This window comes from Grampus griseus (assembly GCF_964374135.1).
Source record: "Grampus griseus genome assembly, chromosome: 3".
NCBI lineage: Eukaryota > Metazoa > Chordata > Mammalia > Artiodactyla > Delphinidae > Grampus > Grampus griseus.
Genome location: NC_139019.1, coordinates 61,961,176 through 61,980,980, shown reverse-complemented (window position 1 = coordinate 61,980,980; position 19,805 = coordinate 61,961,176). Strand labels below are relative to the sequence as shown.

Genomic DNA, 19,805 nt, shown 5'->3' with positions numbered 1-19,805 from the left:
GTCAGTAACTTTTTTTTTTCAAAATTTCATCTCAGGAAATATTGCCATGGCTACTTCTGTTTCTAAAAATTTGATACTACCTTCCAGGGTGTGTCTTTTTTTATGACAGATGGTCAGCAGCTAGTGGTAAAAGAAGTGCGGAGTATCATAGTACTTCATTTATTTATGGGAAATGTTTTACTGCCCCACCCTTCAACTAGTTGGAAAATGAAAGTCAAAAACTGGAAACTCTATTTATAAATGGACAGTGCTGTGATCTCAGTGTCTGAAACTGTAGACTTTTAGAAAATATTTGTAGCATATTGGAAACTAGTTACTGATCAGTGCATCCTTGCCCCCTTTTTTAAAAAAACTAACCCAGAAAACGTGAAATTTGGGTAAATTAAAATTGAATACTGAAATGGCATCAGAGACAATTAACTGTGTATCATTTTATGTAAGTCTTTAAGAGAAGAGGATGGAGAAAAATGATCAACTGTTTTGTTAATAGAGGCATTTGAAGTGAATGGAGATATTTGTTAATTCAGCCTTAAAAATAAGCTGAACAGGGACTTCCCTGGTGGCGCAGTGGTTAAGAATCCGCCTGCCAATGCAGGGGACACGGGTTCAAGCCCTTGTCCGGGAAGATCCCACATACCGCGGAGCAACTAAGCCTGTGCACCACAACTACTGAGCCTGCGCTCTAGAGCCTGTGAGCCACAACTACTGAGGCTGCATGCCACAACTACTGAAGCCTGTGCGCCTAGAGCCCATGCTCTGCAACAAAGAGAAGCCACCACAATGAGAAGCCCGCGCACCGCAACCAAGAGTAGCCCCCACTCGCTGCAACTAGAGAAAACCCATGCGCAGCAACGAAGACCCAACACAGCCAAAAATAAATAATTTTTAAAAAAAGAAAAAAGAAGCTGAACGAATGGAAACATTATACATTTTAAAAGATACTGAGGCCATGTCTACATTTGACCAACGAGGCAGTTTAGCATAGTGGTTAGGAGTGGAGAATTCAGGTGTTTGCCTGAGTTCCAAACCCAATTCTGTCACCTGCTCAAATACGTTATCTTGGAAGTCACTCACCTGCTCTGTGCCAAGGTGTGTCTACATCATAATGTTGAGGATTAAGTGAGATAGTACATGCAAAACATTTGAAATGGTGTGTGGTACATATTAAATGCTCTCTAAATTCTAGCTACTATTATTCTAACTAGCTTGGCCAAAACAAACACTCCCCCCCCCCACTTATTACTCCAGTTTGGTTGTTATGAACGTGCATGAGACAAGCCCATTTCACTGGTTTAGAGGTAGGTCTCTGCATTAAGTGGTCAGTGTGAACATCTTACAGTTCTTTTTTGTTGCATAATTCTTACCACCATGGTTCTCACTGCCATGATCATTAATGTATGCCAGGGCGGGTAGTGAACACTGCAGGAAGGAAGGGTCTCTGAACAGTCCCCTAGGTGCCTACGTTAAAGAAGCTGATTAGAGGGCTCTGCTTCATTCCTATCAGCCTGGAGCCCAGACTTTTGCCCTAATAAAAACACCCATTACCTTGCCATAGTAAAACCAGGGCATTTCATGAACTTGTGTGATTATTGAAAAATCATTTTCCGTGAACATCATCAGTCATGATTTAGATATTGACATTTTGCAAGTGGAATCAACAGTCTAATGAAGAGAATATTGCTCATACAGCTAAACTATACCATATGCTTAATCCAAAAAATAGGGGAAATTCATAGATAACAGATTGCAATGTATCTTTTTTATGTGCAGTTCGTGAGTGGACTGTGTGACTTGGCTGTATTTGGTGCTGATACTTTTCTAAAAAGAGACCCTCACGTGGAAGAGAATATCATAATACATCTTGGAAATTAAAGTTATAGCTACACCAGTGTATTTCATAAGGGGAACTCTTGCCAGCAAGAGGGATGGATAGGAATATTAATGTTTCATTTTATCTACATATTATTCTTGTATCTGTATCTAGGTTATAGTCTTGTATCCGTGATTATATTCTTTCCATGTTTACAGAGTCAGGATCCGAATTTTGCAGCAAAAGGTGTTGTCTTTGTTTTTAAGCTATTAGCTTATTTAGCACTTAGTATATAGCCCAAGCACTTTATATATGTTTCCCCATTTAATTCTCATAACAACACTGTATGTAGGTGTTTTTTATCCACCTTCTGCTAGAGAGAAAAACAAGGCTCAAGTTTATATAACCTTGTGGAGTTGAGATGCAGACCCTGAAAGGTTATGCTCTTAAAGACAGCGCAGGGCTGCATGTGAGGGAGTGAGGCCTTTGGAATTGGTGGGAAAAATGACCATAAACTGTTGAAGCAATTGACATTGTCCACTTTCTAGTGCTTCAGTTGTGTGGAAATGAAACTTTGGAACAGTATGATATACAAAAGAATCATGAAATGCCACAATAATTGTAGCATTACCTGTAAATATATAGATACATATAGAAGATAAAAGTTAGCACACTATAGTATAGCAATAATCAATCCCATGAACATTTTATGAGCTTCATGAGGCCACTATTCTACAAGATTGTGATGATCACAAAGTTGATATTGCTGAAAAGTGTTGTGAATATAGAAAACACACTTTTTTTTTCTCTCTAGCTCACTTTGGTACACACACCTTTGAGGAAGAAATTGGATCACCTGCTAAAAGTTCGTGTTCAAGGTACTTATACAGGGACATATAAAGAAAGTGAATGTAGGAAGTTGTCAATAGATTTCTTAAGGTATTTTCTGGCGCACTGACTTCCTTTCAAGAGGAAGTCATTATCGTTGTATATGGACTCATTACATAAGCACCCGAAAAGCTTAGCACCCATCTTTTGCTCTACAGAAAAAAAAAAATCAAGAATTTAGAACATACAATCAAATATGGTGACCTTATATAACAAGGCTTGAAATTAGCAATCCTCATCCTAAGAAGTGTGTTAGGATCAGCTGCATTTGTGTGTGTGTGTGTTTGTTATTGAAGTACAGTTGCTGTACAGTATTATATAAGTTACAAGTGTATACTATAGTGATTCACAATTTTTAAAGGTTATACTCCATTTATGGTCATTATAAAATATTGGCTATATATTGTTGTACAATATATCCTTATAGCGTATTTTATACATAATAGTTTGTACCTCTTAATCCCCTACCCCTGTATTGCCCCTCCCCGCTTCCCTCTCCCCACTGGTAGCTGCTAATTTGTTCTCTGTATCTGTCAGTCCACTCCTTTTTTGTTATATTCACTAGTGTGTTGTATTTTTTTTATTCTCTAATTGAAGTATAGTTGATTTACAATGTTGTGTTAGTTTCTAGTATACAGCAAAGTGATTCAGTTATATATCTATCTATAGATAGATAGATAGATTTTCTTTTTTAGATTATTTTCCATTATAGGTTATTACAAGATAATTGCATGTAGTTCCCTGTGCTATACAGTAGGACCTTACTATTTATCTATTTTATATATAGTAGTTTGTATCTGATAATCCGAAACTCCTAATTGATCCTTTCCTACATATTTCCCCTTTGGTAACCATAAATTTGTTTTCTACAAATGTCTGTGAGTCTGTTTCTGTTTTGTATATAGATTCATTTATATAATTTTTTAGATTCCACAAATAAATGATATGAGATATTTGTCTTTCTCTGTCTTACTTCACTTAGTATGATAATCTCGTATGTTAGTATCTTAGTATGATAATCTCCATCCATGTTGCTGCAAATGGCATTATCATTTTATGGCTGAGTAATATTCTATTGTGAAATATATATATATATGTGCATATATGTCACATTATATAAATATGATATGTATACTACATCTTCTTTACCCATTCATCCATCAGTGGACATTTAGGTTGCTTCCATGTCTTGGCTATTGTAAATAGTGCTGCTATGAACATTGGACTGCTATCTTTTCGAATCAGAGTTTTCATCTTTTCAGTATATATGCCCAAGAGTGGGATTGCTGGATCATATGACAACTCTGTTTTTAGTTTTTTAAGGAACCTCCGTACTGTTTTCCATAGTGGCTGCACCAATTTACATTCTAACCAACAGTGTAGGAGGGTTCCCTTTTCTCCACACCCGCTCCAGCATTTATTATTTGTAGACTTTTTAATGATGGCCATTCTGACCAGTGTGATGTGATGCCTCATTGTGGTTTTGATTTGTATTTCTCTGATAACTAGCAAAGTTGAGCATCTTCAATATGCCTATCGGCCATTTGTATGTCTTCTGTGGAGAAATGTCTATTTAGGTCTTGTGCCATTGTTTGATTGGGTTGTTTGGGTTTTTTGTTATTGAATTATATATTGAGTTTGTATATTTTGGAAATTAAGCCCTTATTGGTTGCATCATTTGCAAATAGTTTCTCCCATAATGTAAGTTGTCTTTTCATTTTGCTGATGGTTTCCTTTGCTGTGCAAATGCTTATAAGTTTGATTAGGTCCCATTTGTTTCTTTTTGTTTTTATTTTTATTGCCTTGAGAGACTGACCTAAGAAAACATTGGTACGATTTATGTCAGAAAATGTTTTGCCTATATTCTCTCCTAGGAGTTTTATGGTGTCACGTCTTGTATTTAAATCTTTAAGCCATTTTGTGTTTATTTTTGTCTGTGATGTGAGGGAGTGTTCTAACTTCATTGATTTACATGCAGCCGTCCAGCTTTCCCAACACCGCTTGCTGAAGTGTTGCATTTTTTAAGATTCCATATAGAAGTGATATCATACAGTGTTTGTCTTTCTCTGTCTGACTCTTTTCACTTAGCATAATACCCTCCAAGTCCATCCATGTTGTTGCAAATGGCAAAATGTCATTCTTTTTTAGGGCTGAATAGTATTCCATTACATTTATACACACCACATCTTCTTTATCCATTCATCTGTTGGTGGTTAATTGCTGCTGTCAACATTGGGTGTATGTATCATTTTGAATTAGTATTTTTTTGATATATATCCAGGAATGGAATTGCTGGGTCATATGGTACTTCTATTTTTAGTTTTTTGAGAAACCTCCATACTGTTTTCCACAGTGGCTGCACCAATTTACATTCCCACCAAAAGTGTATGAGGGTTCCCTTTTCTTCACATCCTCACCAACATTTGTTATTTGTGTTCTTTTCGATGATAGCCATTCTGACAGATGTGAAGTGTTATCTCGTTGTGGTTTTCATTTGCATTTCCTTGATGATTAGTGATGTTGAGTATCTTTTAATGTGCTTGTTGGCCATCTGCATTTCTCTTTGGACAAATGTCTATTCAGTTCTTCTGCCCATTTTTAAATCCGGAGAATCAGCTGCATTTTTGACAAGGATGCCAAGATAGTTCAATTGGGAAGAAGAATCTTTTCAGTAAATGTTACTGGGATAACTAGATATTCACATGCAAAAGAATGCAGTTGGATTCCTACCTCACAGAATACACAAAAGTTAACTTAAAATGGGTCATAGACATAAATGTAAGAGCTAAAGGCATAGCAATCTTAGAAGAAAGCATAAGGGTAAATCTCTATGGCTTCACATTAGGCAGGTATTTCTTAGATAAAATACCAAAAGCAACAAAAGAAAAAATAGTTAAGCTGTACTAAACCAAAATTTTAAACTTTTTTTCTGCAAATGATACTATTAAGAAAGCAAAACACAACCCACAGAATCAGAGAAAATATTAACAAATCATATATCTGATACAGGATTTGCATGCAGAATATATTAAGAATTCTTGCAACTCATCCAAAGAAGTTATACACATGGTCAATATGCACATGAAAAGGAAAATGTAAATCAAAACCACAATGAGATACCACTTTGTATCAGTTAGGATGGCTATAATAAAAAAGATAGACATCCGTAAGGGTCACTAATAAGAGGATGTGGGGAAATGGGAATACTGATACATAGCTGGTTAGAGTGTAAAATTAGCAGGTCCTTAAAAGTTTAAATGTAAAGTTACCATAATCATATGGTAACTCCTAGGTATATACCTAAAAGAAATGAAAACAAATGTCCATACAAAAACTTATATATAAATATTCATAATAGCCAAAAAATGTAGAAACAACTCAAATGTCCATCAAATGAGTAGATAAAGAAAATGTGATACATCCATACAATAACATTCAGCCATATAAAGGAATTAAGTATTGATACATGCTATAAAATAGATACACCTTGAAAACATTATGAATTGTATAGTTTGTAAGTTATATTTCAGTGAAGCTAATTTGACAAAACTCAGCTTGGGTACTTTTATAAATCTTTATGCCTAGGCTGAACGTAGATCAATGAGATCACTCTCTTATGGTGGAACTCAAGCATCAGTATTTTATTTTATTTTTTTTTTGCGGTACGCGGGCCTCTCACTGTTGTGGCCTCTCCCGTTGCGGAGCACAGGCTCCGGACGCGCAGGCTCAGCAGCCATGGCTCACGGGCCCAGCCACTCCGCGGCATGTGGGATCTTCCCAGACCGGGGCACAAACCCGTGTCCCCTGCATCGGCAGGCGGACTCTCAACCACTTTGCCACCAGGGAAGCCCAGCATCAGTATTTTTTAAAGCTTCCCAGGTGATGGCATTGTGTAGCCAAGGTTGAGACTCATTGCTCTAAAATTAGCTCTAATCTAAATGAGTTTCTGATTTAGGAAACTCCAGAAGAGTTCAGATCCGAGGTAAGAAGACTCTAGATTTCCCCATCTTGCTACTCAGAGTGTGGTCTTCAGACCAGCAACATCAGTATCACTTGGGAACCTGTTAAAAATGTAGATTCCTGGGCTGCCCTCACCCCCCGGGCTCTGTAAATCAGAATCCACAGTTTAATGAGATCCCCAAGTGATCTATATTTTGAGAAGCACTGCTCCAGGTCAGTGGTTCTCAATCTTGGCTGAATGTTGAAATCATCTGGGAGTTCAAAAAAAATATTGACACCTGGGTTCCACCCCCAGTGATGCTTCTGGTGTGAGGTACAGCATCTGTATTTTAGAGGTTCCTCAGGTGATTCTAATGTGAGACAAAGAGAGAATAACTGATGTAAACATACTGTTTGGGGGACATTTAATGGTGAAAGAAGAAAAGATAGTTAAAAATAAAATTTATGGGCTTCCCTGGTGGCGCAGTGGTTGAGAGTCTGCCTGCCAATGCAGGGGACATGGGTTCGTGCCCCGGTCCGGGAAGATCCCACATGCCGCAGAGCAGCTGTGCCCGTGAGCCATAGCCGCTGAGCCTGCGCATCCAGAGCCTGTGCTCCACAACGGGAGAGGCCACAACAGTGAGAGGCCCGCGTACTGCAAAGAAAAATAATAATAATAAAATAAAATTTATTTATTTAGTTTTTGACATAAAGGTAGAGGAACATGCATAAGCAAGTGGAAATTATTGATGACAAAAATTTGCAGAGGTGTGGGGAAGGAACGGGAGTACAGCAACAGTAGGGAAGGTTTACCCTAAAAAGATACAAAAAAAGAAAAAAAATGATCAAGCATTTTCCCCTCCAGGTACAGGAGTGTGATCTTTTATATGATTATTAAAGACTACTCAAATTTAAGTGGCCAATGGTTTGTGAGGTTTTTTTTTAAGGACATTTTATTTATTTGTTTGTTTGTTTATTTATGGCTGCGTTGGGTCTTCATTGCTGCACACGGGCTTTCTCTAGTTGTGGCGAGCGGGAGCTAAACTTTGTTGCGGTGCACAGATTTCTCATTGCGGTGGCTTCTCTTGTGGAGCACGGGCAGGCAGGCTTCAGTAGTTGCAGCACATGTGCTCAGTAGTTGAGCACGCAGGCTCAGTAGTTGTGGCGCACAGGCTTAGTTGCTTCGCGGCATGTGGGATCTTCCCGGACCAGGGCTCGAACCCGTGTCCCCTGCATTGACAGGCGGATTCTCAACCACTGTGCCACCAGGGAAGCCCCTGTGAGTTCTTAAGGGAAGACTGTTTTTAAACTGCACTGGAAAATATGTGGCTACTTCTGAACTTACCTTTCTTTTAATATATATATATAAAAAAGAGTGTTTATTAATCCAGTGGTAGATATTCCTTCCCAATAACCAGAGTACCAGTGTCCCAATATCGGTGTCCAGTTTCTCAGTTCTGGGGAAATTGAATTCCTACAGACGGTGGGAGCTGAGCTGAGTCGGGGGTGTTCTTCCTGGGTGTGTCATTTGGGCCTGAAGGATTCCCCTCACCAACAATGGGCCTCACCTTGTAATGACCAGTGCCTCTCTACCCGTAACTGGTCTTTGCAGAATCACTTTAAATACTCTATAAAGTATTCCCTAGGCAAAGTTATGAAGCTTTGCAGAGCAGGTCTTTGCGATCTCTCATTTCATCCCGCACCCTCCCCATCCCTCCCACCAGCCTTATTCTGCACATGTTCTTCTCCAGGTGACTTGGGTCCACTTCTCTGTTCCAGCATCACTATACTATGCCCTTGTCGCCACTGAAATTCGCCAAGTGGAGTTGATGTGTGTAGTGTGTGTGCGCGTTTAAGTGCTTTAGTGAGTCTCTGCTAACTTGGTGCGTAACTATTAAAGGAAACCCACAGTCTCTTCTCCCTTCTTTCCTTCTCCCTCTTCTTCTTCCTCCTCATCTCCCTTTTCTCCCTCCCTCCTTTCTCCCTAACATCTCCCTCTCTTTCCTCTTATTCCCTCCATCTCAGGCACTGACGCTCTGAACCCTTTACCAAAATGAAAAGAAGTGACTTAAGTGGTGAGACATGAGAACCCAGTGACCCTAAAACCATTACTGTTTTTGCTAAATGCAAGCCTGATCTTAAACATACAGGGAAATTTCTACACTCCTGAGAGGGAAATTACATGATCAGTTATTATCAGTATGAGATAGCACATACGTGGGCAGCATGCAATTAAATTCCAAAAATCAACTAATGCATTTAAATACTGCAGAACTACCTTGTAGTTCTGGATAGTTTTCCTGTCTTTAAACTCCCAAACTCTGTAAAATATCTGAGTTTTCTCTTTGTTATACTTTTTAATGTCTTTATGGACGCATAGAAATTTTCACAAGTTCTATACTTTAAAAAAGCTTAAAATTTTCCTGATTACAGTAATAATGCATGCTAGTTATATAAAGCACTGTAGAAAATAAAAGTCTTTTGTAGTTCACCCCACCCATCCCCCTATCCCAGCTAACAGTTGGGTGTATATTTTTCCATATTTCCATTATTACCATCTTCCCTTCCCACGTATGTATGCCTCTTTTAAAAAAATTCACCTGGAAATATTTCTAAAATCCATCACTTTCCAAAGGACTAGTTCCAGGGAATTGGTACATGACCTTGTCTAGGGATTTTAGTAACTTTTAACATTTTGATGGGGAGTAACCCAAGATTTATGATACTTTATTCAGTTCCCTTAAATGTACATTTGGTTTTCTTGATTTATTTAATAACTTGGAGTCCCTAGGGTGTTTGGTTATTGTTTTAATCACTTGTCTTCTATTGTATTTCCTTGGCATATATCTCCAACCACATCCTTGTCAAAATATTCTGATTCGTACGTTTTAAAAAGTAGCATCACAGCGCACTTAGGAAGGTTGGTTGGCTTTTGTTTTTTTCATCATGATTTGTCTCATGATGATTCTGCCTGTGATGATTTTTCCCAGCAAATAATTCATCACTGGGATTACTCACAACCTTTAGTGTTCAAAATTCATCTCATCTTATTAAGTTCCCTTATTTTGCAATATCTGTGGCTCTTCTGAATAATGAAAAATGAAATAAATGAATAATATACAGATAAACTTTCTTTAAAAGTTATTAGAAAAATATGTTTTATTTAACCATGCCTAATACTTTGGGGGTATTCCAGTGAGCTCTGCTTTTAAAGATGAGAAATTTTGGGGCTCCTCCTTCTTTCTTGCCTTTTTTTGGATTGAATGAATTTTGTTTTGTTCTTCCGTGGTCCAGAAAAGTCCTATCTTTGTTTTTAAGTTACCTTAAAATTTTAACATGCAAATTTTACTTAGCTAAATCTAAATTTAATGAACAGCTTTACCCTCTTCCAAACAATACAAAGACTTTAAAATGCTTTCATTCTGATTTCCCCTCCTGACTTACTTGCTCTTTTTATCATCCAGGTTTTAGCTCTGTTTGCTTGTTTTTAACCCTACAAATTAGACACCATCATCATCATTCTGTTAAGATTTTGTCACATTCACCATTTTCTTTGCTCATCATCCCTACTTGCATTCAGAGCTTCCAGGATCAAACCCTAGTTCCTGTCATTTTGGACTGGCTGACAGTCTCATGGTATACAGGTAGTTAGTTAAATGCCTCAGGAAGAAAATGAGGAATCCAGGGAAATATTGCCCCCCCCCCACCCACATAGTGCTGCCCCCAGGCCTAGAGGCATCCCTGCATATTTCCCTCTCACTGTCTAGTTAGTGGGTTTTATGGAATAGAGAGGGAAAAGGAAATCTTTTAGAATTCTAAAGTTAAACATATTCACTTTAAAGGACTGTCACTTATTCTGAGATCGTATTCATCCTACCTTTTGTTGCTATTAAAATTACCTTTATTTTATGGTAATGGTAGTTGAAAGTTTTTTGGTTTTTCTTTAATTCATGAATTTTGTTTTAACATTTCCTTACTTGGCAAATACAACGCTGCCAATCGCAATCCAGATTTTTTGAAAATTTATGGGTCCTTGAAATCCCAAGCCACTGCTGTAGACAACTAGCTGTGCATTTGGGGTGTGGACATTGAACCACCTGAAAACACGTCCTCTTATTTTCAGGGGCCTTATTGGTTATTCCCATGTGGACAAATCCTATGGTGTTAATGGTACTTTGCAACCTTTTATTGGATTATCAAGTAGTCCAACGATTGAAGTTATATCTAACAACTTCTTCCATAAGGCTGAGTCTATACTAGCAAAATGACATGGGTGCCTCATGCACACCCGGCATACATCTGGTGGTGTTTATGCTCCCAATTTTTAAAAAACACCCACTACCCATTGTGTGGCCAGTAACTTACCATGGGCCTTTCTCATTTGTAACATGAGGGCGTTGGACTAACTGATCTCCAAGTTCTTTTCAACAGTAATGTAGGTTGTGATTGTATTTGCACATACAGTTTTTAAAAATCTTAAAGAAGTATAACTATTTCACATGTAGTTGTATTACATGCAAGTTTCACGTTGTAAATTTAGATGTGGAAGACATTCGTTTTTCTCATGCAGGCTAATATTTAAAGGGCATGTCGCATCTGTGATGTGGGCGCCGCCATCTCGGCAGGTGCTCTTTCTTCATTTCCCTATGAGTGTTCAGCATGAAGTCTACACTGGATGACTTGAGTTCTCATTTCACTGCTGTAACGAATGGTCATGTTTAAGTACAGCCAGATTATTTATTGCAGAGGGTCACAGGACTCATTTTTTAATTGTCACGTGCTTGACCTTAAAGTTGTTATGTAAACATTCAGTCATTGTGACAATATAGACAAGTGATGACTGCTTGAAGATGCACAACCACACATTGTGGAGGCCTCTGAATTCATGACCAAGTTGTTAACTGCCAGGTTTGTTATTTCCTGTAAATATGAGGAAAGGAAGTATTAAAATCATTGATACCCATTTGAGAAAGGAAATTAACATTTTCTAAAAAATTCTTTTCTAGTGAAGGAAGCCCGTCCCCCAGAATGGAGCTGCTGCACAATATCGATCCCAACTTTGTAGATGTTTCACCATGTGAGTACCTTGTTTATTGCTACTAATTTAAATAGTGTTGGCTCACAAAGACAGTTTTATTACCTAGTGTCTCTCTAGCCTAATTCTCTTTCTCCACTTGAGTTTGCTATAAAGGTAAACAGTTCTCCATGGTACCTGTTGTTCCAATCTCACTGTGGCTTTGGTGCCTCAAAGGGTGAATGCTGCTGAATGGCTTATATGACCTTATAAGCCATTTCCCTCTCCATGACTCAGTTTTCCCATCTATAAAAGGAGAACCCATGGGATCTCTGAGCCTCCTTCTAACTGTAAATGTCATGCTGTTGTTGCCCTGTTCTTACCTGAGAGTGTCAGAGCCTCCTTCTAGAAAACTCAAGGTCAAATAAGCCACCGCATCATCTGATCAGGCTGGTCAGGTGCTGCCCAGACCTGCTGGGTCTCATAAACCCATGATTTCCCTGGCAAGGCTGCAATTTAGCTTGATTCTGCCTACTGCCTAAATTAACCCATAGGGAACCCTATTAATTCCTGCAGAGAAAGAGGCCATGTGGTGCTTTCACATCCCCACAGGTTGTAATAGTCCTATATAAATACGATGCTAGTGGCCCTGATGCCCCTACGTCGTGCGTTTGGGCCTGGAAAACCTTAACTATTAGACCCTTTGCCCAGGTTCCATCATAAGGCCTCATCGAGAGACTGTCTGCAGAAAACAGTGCTCTTATACTCCCTTCATTCACTTGAGTGCTCACGTCCCCTCCATTTAGACATACTGCTACCCCATCATTCAGGCTCTCCTTACTCTTTTATGCTCTCCAATCTGTGTTACAACCTGCCTTAAGGTTCCCCCTTCTGGAGAATGACCCCCAGTAATTCTGAGTGTGTCTTCGGGCATCTGAGGTCCAGCTCACCTCGCCAGCCTCACTCCAGGCCCTCCTTGCCATCTTCTTGCCCTACTAGCCACTTGCCATTTCCAAGCATGCAGATCGTCATACTTAGGTCTTGAACATACTTTTCCCTATGGCTGAAACACCTTTCCCTGACTCTCCACAATTTTTCCTCATCCCTTAAAACTCAGCGCAAATGTCCCACCTCTGTTAATGCTTTCCAGAAGCCCTGGAAGAAGCAGTACTCCTTCCTCTGTGCACCCCTTCGTATGTATCTCTGTATAGTGTTCACCAAATTGTCCTGTATGTGCCTGCATTTCCCACCAAGCCGAGAGCTCCGGATATCAGGGTCTATGTCATATTTATCTTTACATCCTCATAAGTTAACACAAACACCCGGCACTGGGTAGGTACTCAGTGATGATTACTTAATGACTGAATGGACAGTTGGAGGAGAGTTGAAATGGAATAAAGACCACTTAGAATCACTAGACCTGGAAAGGAAAGTGCCCTGAGATAGGTAGGAATGGCTACAGGATGGAGAAATTTCTATTTTTATTGGAGTAAAGAGACGTCAGTGAGAGAGGCAAGGGTAGTAATATGTCCGATGTGGTAGCCACCAGCCCTGTGTGACTACTTAGCACTTGAAATATGGCTAATTGTGGATCAAGGTGTGCTGTGAGTATGCGCACATCCGATTTTGAAGACTGAGTATGAAAAATATAAAACATATATACATTTATTACTTGTTGAAGTGGCAATACTTTGGATATATTGAGTTTAAATATATTGATCCCAATTTCATCTGTTTCCTTTTCCTTTTTTAATGTGCTTAATAGAAAATTTAAAATCACATGTGTAATTTGCATTGCATGTCTATTGGTCTAGAAGAATTGTTCTAGAAAATGCTTGGAAATGATTTGATCAGCTGTGTGAGAGGATCACAGACCTATGATTAGTTACTGTGGAGCCACGTCAATCGTTTAAACTTTTCTCTGCCCCAGCACACCTAGGGATATGATACATTCCAGTCTGTAACCGGCTCACTGCAGAAGTGATTGCTAACCAGGAGCCAGTCATAGCAGAATCCCTCAGGTGGCCAGAAGGGAGGCAGGAACGGTTTTTACGGCTTCTGAGTAATTTAATGCACTGCAAAGCCCTGCATAACCTCCAGGGATGTGCTGAATGTGCCTGCCCACATTACAGTGGTTTTAAGCTGTCCTCATCCACTAAGTTCCATCTACAGGTGAAAAGCCTTAAGCCCCCTTCACTCACTAAGCTGCATTTTGTCATGGCATCAGAAATGGGAGCTTGAGAACTATACGCCCATAGTGACCATAGTGCCGCTTGCCGCGGGCTTCTTAGCATAACCTGCTATGATTTCTGCGTCCCCTCAAGTGCCTCTAGCAAAGTAATAGCACAGGCAGAAAGTTTCACCAGTGTAAGAATTGGGGCATGGAAATCAGAAGAGAGAACTGTCTTAGCCTTGCCCCTCATAGATTGTAAGGTCTTGAGTGAGTCCCTTCACTTTTCTTCCACTTAGTTTCCCATATGTTAATTGCTGGACTTACTGAGACCCTTTGCTGGTGTCACAAATTCAGAGACACTTTCTGGCTGCCTGCTGCTCCTTCCCCCCTCCTAGGAGTCCACTCCAGGCCTTCCTGTTGGCCTTTCCTGCCAGCCTGGGGACTCTTGCTCTAACCCTGAATGTAATGAGGGACGTTGTCAGGCCCTGCCATTGACAAAGAGCCACATTCACTGTTGGTTCACAAAAACAGGGTGTCCCCTACTGTGTGTACCTGTGGGGGGCAAGGTGCCGCCTCCTCTTATGCGTGGGCAATACGGGGGGGGCGGGGCTTTTCTGCCCTGTTTTTATATCCATTTCACACCACTGTGTGGCAGAATTAGGAAAAAGGGGAGTTATCTTTGGGGTCCTGCACTCCAGAGGATGGTGATACAAGCCCAGTTCCTTTTCTGGGCAGTTAGTTTGTGGGGGAAAAATTAAATCCAGCTACAAGAAAATATGTATTTATAGGACAGCCAAGTCTGCATGTTATATTCACAGAATATTTTTTATGACTATAAAACATATTCTAGAGGCTGTTGTGGAATAAAATCAGAAAGCAGCCAATCTAGGGTATCAATGAAGGATTGGCAGTTATCACAGAAACAGGTCTTTGGTTTCTAACTCCAGCACTTCCCAGATGATGTGTACGTACTTATGGGAGAAGAGAGTAATATTCCACCTCCACCTTCCCCAAAGCCACTTCGTCACTTCCTCATCTGTGAGGTGAAGACTGAATTAAGTGACCTCTAAGGTCCCTTCTAGCTTCAGCATTCTATGGGTTTCTGTATACACAGGACCTCAAGGGAGCAAGCTGCTTCCTCACTTTCTCCTTTTTCACCCTGCTGGAAAAGGTGCACGTGTTAATAAGCAGTGGTGTAGCCAAAGACATGGCTGTAAATAGATGAATACACGTGATAATGTTAGGAACATTGTAAGCACTAGAGTAATGTGAATATTATATGATTTTGCTGTTACTACATCCTGCCCACCTTTCTGATCCCCATTCTAAAACATCACTGCATCATTCCAGTTTTTCACCTGCACTGTCTCCTTTAGCTGGTCTTGTCGGCAGTGGTGGACCAATGTCTCCTCCTGTCATGAATTAGAGGAATCGATGTTAGACTTTTCCCAGGGAAGCCCTCCCTTCCAAGTAGGACCAGATCCCTCAAAATCTGGCCTCTTGGGTTTTAACATCTGTATCACCTCCCTCTTATTCTAAGAGTAGAGGGCACCCGCAGAGGCCCTTCCTACTTGTGGAGTTAGGGTTTTTTCATGGCCACATACTCTTGGTAGGTTGTGGCTTGGGTACTAATAGTAAAACTATTTCCAAAAAAGACTAGTGTACACACACGCACACATACACAAACACACCCCAGAAGTCATAGAATCTCCCGTAGACCAGGAGATTCTACAATAAAGCATAAAGATGTCTCGAAGAACCATAGATCCTACCCATTGGAATGGCTACAGACAGAAAGGAAGGAATGGAGGAAGGAAAATAACTATTGATGGAGATGTGGAGAAACTGGAACCCTTGTGCATTGCTAGTGGGAATGTAAAATGGTATAGCTGCTGTGGAAACAGTATAGCAATTCCTCAAAAAATTAAAAACAGGACTACCGTATGATCCAGCAATTCCATACCTGGATATATACCCCCAAAGAACTGAAACCAGGGACTTGAACAGCGCTATTCACAATAGCCAAAAGGTGGAAGCCACCCAAATGTCCATTGACAGAGGAATGGATAAACAAAATGTGTGACATACATACAATGGAATATTATTATTCAGCCTTAAAAAGAAAGGAAATTCTAACATATGCTGCAACATGGTGAAAACTTGAGGACAGTATGGTAAATGAAATAAGCCAATCACAAAAAGACAAGTACTGTATGATTCCGCTTACAGGAGGTACGGAGAATAGTCAAATTCAGAGACAAAAAGTAACATGGTGGTTTCTAGGGAGTGGAGAGGGGAACGGGAGTTGCTGCTTTTTAGTGGGTATAGAGTTTCAGTTTCACAAGATGAAAAGAGTTCTGGAGCTGGATGGTGGTGATAGTAGCACAACAATGTGAATGCACTTAATGCCACTGAACTATGGTGGTTAAGACGGTAAATTTCATGTTATGTATATTTTACCACAATTTTAAATATTAACAGTAAAGTGTAAAATCCAAAAAAAGCATAGAAACTCCATGAAGACAGGATCTGTACCCTTTTCATTTACTGCCGCATTCCCAGTGCATAGCACGAGGCCTACCATCATACGAAGTTCTCAATAAATATTTGTTAGTGATGAACAGATCAACAGGTTAAAGTCTCTGTTTTATTGTCTCTTAGACTTGAACCTAAAAGTGCCTCCAGATGGCAATTCACACTCTCCTCTTAAACCCTGAGCTCCCGTCCTACCTTTTGTGCCTAAAAAAAAAAATAACACTCACAAGCTACTTTTTATTTTAATTAACATTATCACATACAGATATTTGAAACAATTTATTCAGCATATACATGCCCACCCTCACCCTTCCCCTAATTGAAAATATCAGATGATGTGGCATTTTCCCTGCCCTCCTCATTCCTTTCCCCGAGACCTCCCTGATGGACAAATACATATGGACAAAGCCCCTGCCCCAGTCTCAGCTCAGCCTGACTTCCCCTCTGAGTTGAGGGCGCTGCTGCTTCTTCCTGTTCTTTGTGCTCTGTTCCCATCCCTGCCTTCCTGGAAGGCTCCCTTTCATTGTTGCATTGGTCACGGGCTCTCTCAGTGCCCCCAAATCTGGCTCTACCTTTATCTCCGCTGCCACCGGCTCCCATGGCCAGTGTCACACATGTGGGCTGTAATTGCTTTCCTGTGTGCTTTGAGGAGACTTTTTATTCATCTTCAGAGGCTCTGTTCTCAGGTGACCTTGCATGGACATGTTCTCACATAGTATCTTTTTCTTTCCTCCTTCCTTTCTAAGATCCTAAGGTTTATTCTCCCCCTGTGGACGCCCCCCCGCCCCCCCGCCCCCATTTCTTTAAAGTGTTTCTTTCTAGCAGGCTGACCTGACTCAGTGTCTTTCTTCAGCAGTACAGAGTGGGCTGTGGAGGAAACCTGGGCGGGAGCCTGAGGGAAGGGGATGGTACCGTTTAAGCTGATGTAATGGGAAAGGCTGAAAACATCCAACGTGGTGGGGAGCAGCTGTGATTCCAGATTAGGCTCCGAGGTCCTACAGGTGTGAATTCCACTCACCCTGATTCTGAGGCACTCCAGCTCCAAGCTCTGTGGCTCCCCTCGGTTCTAGTCAGCCTACCTCAAACCAGGAGGAGAAATGATTTCAAAGGCATTAGTTAGCCTTAGAGAAAATATATATATTCTCATCCTACAGGCCCCAGGTTTGACCTGGGCTGTTCTGAGGTAAAGATGCTACCACCTCCACCTGTGAGCACAGCTCACCTTGGAAGTCAGACGTGGCATTCTGTGAATCGTCAGAATTCTCACGTCTGTCCAATTGTGTAACGTGTACGTAGATAACCCTACACACGTGCACACGTAGAAAGCACTTAGACTCTGCTGGCAGAAGCTTGATTAGAGACGAAGGGCTCTGACAGATGTTAGCATTTTCCACACCAAAGGCCAAGTCTTCAAAGTGATTCTGTACAGCATTGCTACTATTTCATTGAAAGGGCCTCTTCTCTTTAAAGGTTATAATGGGATGTTATTTCTGCTCGTGATTACAGGGTGAAAGAACAGTCTTCGCTCCCTCCCCTCTCTCACGCGTGCATTTTCTGGGCTGAAATTGCCAGGTCCATACTCGAGATCCAAGAGTCGTCCAGGTTTGCATGCTTGGCGCTGCTCCGTGTTTCCTCTTAAGAGCAAATTCAAATCCATTCCCTGACATTAGGTTGCCATTTCTGAGATGATTCATTCAGGAGATACTGCCTGCCCACGACGTGCTAGGTACAGTTGTACGTACTGGAAATCACGTAGGCTTTAGGTTTTGTTGGAAGAGAACACAGACACAGCCCCTCACTTCCCTGCTTGATGGCTGTCAGTGGTTGCCAACTGCCTACAGCCACAGGCAGACTCCTTAGCCTGCCTCTTACAACCTCTGTCTTTCCGCCGAAGCAACCCCTCAGCACCATTGCAATGCCGTCCGCCATCTTCCTTTGCTACTCTGACCCTTCTCGGGGGCCCAGGTCACATCCCTACTGCTCCATGAAGCCCTGCCTGATTCCTCCAAACTAGAGTCCCTTGAGTTTCTCCGGAGCATCCTGAGACACTGAGCTCTTGCTTCTTCATACTGTAGTTATTTATATTCATGGAGGGCAAGGTTTCATCAGTATAGCTCTCTCGATGCCTTATGTATAGGAGATTTAGACATACTGAAAGAATGAGTGCTAATGAACTAGTCATTTAAATTCGTTATCATCCACTCATTTAATTAGAATAACTCTAGCAAGGGCTTCCCTGGTGGCGCAGTGGTTGAGAGTCCGCCTGCCGATGCAGGGGACACGGGTTCGTGCCCCGGTCCGGGAGGATCCCGCATACCGCGGAGCGGCTGGGCCAGTGAGCCATGGCCTCTGAGCCTGCGCGTCTGGAGCCTGTGCTCCATAACGGGAGAGGCCACAGCAGTGAGAGGCCCGCGTACCGCAAAAAAAAAAAAGAACAATAACCTTGTACATTATTTTCAAAGCATGTTCATTTCTTTCTGGGCATATTTGAGAAGTCACAACACAGGACAACTTTCTTTCAGCCTGAAATGAGATGTTGAGCAGAATTTTAGAAGTTAGGTGGGATACATGAGGCCCACCAGCCGTCAGTGAGATTGCCCGTCATTCCAGCCACTAGAAGGCACATTGGCAGTCAGTTCATCCACCCGCTTTACAATCCAGATGGAGAAACTGAGGCACCAGGTCACAAGCAACTAAGAGATAACAGACCTGGAACCCGGAGCTCTCCAGGTCCAGGCCTCACATATAAGATATGATCTACTGACTTCAGGGGTCTCTTTGCTTTCTGTTCTACACTGGTTTTGATGGAAAAGTATAATCATCTCACTCAAATAACAGCATGTTGATGGAGGATTATACGTTTAAACAAGGCTGGGAAAACAGATCTCCTCGTGGCACTAACCTTGCTATTTCACATGTAACCTGACGCTGTGGGTGATGGAAGCTTCTCTTTGTAAAGCTAGTTATGGAAACCCGGTTGGTGCCTTGTAGTCATTACTTTCGAGGATGGTGGTGGGATGAGGGAGCAGGGTGTGGGGATAGGGCAGTGTAGCCTAATGGAACATACAGAGTTCCGAGGTGTCAGAAAGACCTGAATTTGAATTCCAGCTTTGACTTATTTCCTGTGAGCCGGTGGATAAGTTCTTTGAGTTATCTGTTTCATCACCTGTAAATTGGAGACAGTTATAGCTATCACCTGTAAATATGTCCAAACAATAACTAACAGCCTATATCCTGGCTGCTGGATTGGAGGTGCAGTGTCTGCACTTTTTATGTTATGTATTTCTGCAGTTTTATTTTTTAGTAATGAGCACACATTACTTCCATAATCGGGAATAAAGCCATAAAGATTTATTTCTAAAAACTAGCTTAGAGGGTTCTTATGAGATTGTAATATCTAGAAGGTTGCTGGGTTCTTAGTGAGTGGAGGTATGGGCCATACCAGA

The 19,805-nt window shown here is 41.0% G+C and overlaps 1 protein-coding gene across 1 annotated transcript in view; it reads left to right on the top strand.

Moving 5' to 3' along the window:
- ARSB (arylsulfatase B) overlaps positions 1–19,805 on the top strand; it is a gene marked incomplete at its 5' end in the record, with an annotated part of 179,983 nt that overhangs the window by 97,644 nt on the left and 62,534 nt on the right. The window contains one exon of the mRNA XM_082650559.1: positions 11,644–11,714. Coding sequence (XP_082506685.1) covers positions 11,644–11,714 — 71 coding nt within the window. The remainder of the gene's footprint in view (positions 1–11,643; positions 11,715–19,805) is intronic.